General features: G+C 37.3%; 1 protein-coding gene across 1 annotated transcript; it reads left to right on the top strand.

Annotated features, from left to right (window-relative positions):
- The first annotated feature begins 665 nt into the window (after positions 1-665).
- OR4K5 (olfactory receptor family 4 subfamily K member 5) lies at positions 666-1,637 on the top strand. Its single transcript, NM_001391069.1, is given in 1 exon segment — positions 666-1,637. A coding segment is annotated over 1 exon segment (972 nt).
- Positions 1,638-2,750: the final 1,113 nt, after the last annotated feature.

Here is a 2,750-nt window from a genome sequence, read left to right as displayed (position 1 = left end):
GATATTTAACACATTAAGAACACCTATTGTATTACAATTACTTTGATAGAAGAATGCCACCAGTTATCATATTGAAGCTGTAAAACTTTCTGTAAAGTAGGTATTTTTAACACCTCTCATCTTTTTTAGATGTGGAATTAAAGCTCAGAAAAAATAATTAGCCTGAAGTCAGAGAATCAGTATGCCTTTACATCACACAGTAAGCATCAAGCCGTGACCTCTCCTGTAGAGTAAAAGACAATGTTATATTTAAAGATTCATCAAAATTAAGACTGATAAAATGACCACAAGACCAACAGATCTAAATTATTTTTGCCAATCTAGGAGGCCTCTGGAGGTGGCTTTAAGTCACCCCTCTAGTCTTGTGATCACAAGTCAGCTCATGGGTGAGCTATTTACTACTGTGTAACAGGTTATTAAGACTATCCACAAACTCAAGAGGTTATAATGAGAATGATCGAATTTATTAGACATTCTCATAAGCTCTTTCCTACTTTCCAGATATACTCTCATGATAACTTCAAAATTTTTATACTCAGAAAATACATATCACATCTGAGATCTCAGAATCCTTCATGTTAAAATTATTCTTAGTTGGTTATTCTGATGCCTCCCTATTTCCCTTCCTTTAGGATTGTTTCAGAGCAAATCTTCAGCCTGCATCCATGGGTAAGGCCAATTCTTCAGTGGTGTCTGAATTTGTGTTGCTGGGACTCTCTAGTTCTCAGGAACTCCAGCTTTTCTTCTTTGTTTTCTTCTCTACGTTGTATGTGGTCATTGTGCTGGGAAACCTTCTCATTATTATCACCGTCACTTCTGATAACAGCCTGCGCTCCCCAATGTACTTCCTCCTGGGAAACCTTTCCTTTGTGGACATCTGTCAGGCTTCCTTTGCTACCCCCAAGATGATTGCAGATTTTCTGAGTGAACACAAGACTATCTCCTTCAGTGGCTGCATAGCCCAGATTTTCTTCATTCACCTTTCCACTGGAGGGGAGATGGTGCTACTTGTCTCCATGGCCTATGACAGATATGTAGCCATATGCAAACCCCTACACTATGTAGTCATCATGAACCAAAGGACGTGCACTGTCCTGGTAATGATCTCCTGGACTGTGGGCTTGATACACACAGTAAGTCAGTTATCGTTTACTGTGAACCTGCCTTTTTGTGGCCCCAATATAGTAGACAGCTTTTTTTGTGACCTTCCTCGAGTGACCAAACTTGCTTGCCTGGACTCTTACACCATTGAGATACTAATTGTAGTCAATAGTGGGATTCTTTCCCTAAGCACGTTCTCTCTTTTGGTCAGCTCTTACATCATTATTTTTGTCACTGTCTGGTTTAAGTCTTCTGCTACAATGGCCAAGGCATTTTCTACACTGGCAGCCCATATTACCGTAGTGATATTATTCTTTGGACCTTGCATCTTCATCTATGTGTGGCCTTTTACCATCTACCCTGTGGATAAAGTTCTTGCCATATTTTACACCATTTTCACCCCCATTCTAAACCCTATTATTTACACACTAAGGAACAGAGATATGAAGGCTGCCATGATGAAAATTGTGACCCACTACCTGAGGCCCAAGAAAATTTCTGAAACGCCACTAGCAGTGAGGAGTTCTTTTTATTAAGACGTAATTCCTTCAAATTCCTCAAATCAATACTCTATAAATAATTTCAATGTGTTCTTGTGGCATATTAAACTGTGATAAAAATAATGAAGAAGCTGATATAGAGAGTATTTAATGAATATTAAATCTTTTTCCAAATAACAAAGTCTTTTTCCAGATATCACCTAAGCAAAAACTAAATATCAAAAAATATAAAAATCATATGATTACTGGTTCTGGAAATAAAATGTGGATAGTATTGATGCATCCACTGCTGCTAAAGCAATAGCTAAGGCAGGTAAACATGAATATGATGGAAAAACAGGACGGGCACCTGATTCTTTGTTGGGCATAAATTTAGACATTTTATCTTATGAGTTTCCTAATTTTTCAAGCAGGAGATTTCATGGCTGAAAAATCTGTATAGGTGAATATTATTTAAGAATCTGAAACTGAATTTTCCCAACCAGGGGATAGCCACTCCACTAACTTAAGATAAGTGTATAGACCTAAGTGGAGATTCTTATGTTATGGGATCCCTCCCTCAACATCAATTACACCTATGCCATATTATTTTCCAAAATCTAACAGTGCTTTAAAGTGTGAAATGATATGTAATTAAGAGCTTGCATTTCAAATTTTTCATTTAATGGCCTTTCTTTGATCAGTTAAGATAATTCCAGTTTCCTCTGAAATTATGAGTCATAAAAGAGAGAGGGAAATCTTTAAAACTGAATTATTTCAACACCAACTTTTTAGTCTGTGCTCCAAGTAGCTGTGCAACACTCTGCATTTGAACCAAACGTGAAGTTCTTAGTTATGATGAATCAACGTTAAAGGCATGTCCAGTTGGCAACCAGGACCCCGCAGCTGGAACTCTACTCTGGACTCCGGGGACCATTAGGGGATGTATTCATGTTAATTAAAGTTTTTAAGTTTGCTTTCCCAAATCCCTCAATTATTAAAAGGCAAATACATAAACATTGGTCTCTCCTTTATGACAAGAATGGAAACACCGGTTTTGCACTTTGTTGTTTGTCTTCTTATTTTCCCAAGTCCAGGAAATCTTTTCTGAATCCATCCCTAGTAGAACCATCAAAACCATATGTTAAAGAACATATTTTAGAAACCTTG

Source organism: Equus caballus, chromosome 1 (genome assembly GCF_041296265.1).
Source record: "Equus caballus isolate H_3958 breed thoroughbred chromosome 1, TB-T2T, whole genome shotgun sequence".
In the NCBI taxonomy this organism is placed as follows: Eukaryota; Metazoa; Chordata; class Mammalia; order Perissodactyla; family Equidae; genus Equus; species Equus caballus.
This window is presented reverse-complemented; position numbering and strand designations above follow the sequence as displayed.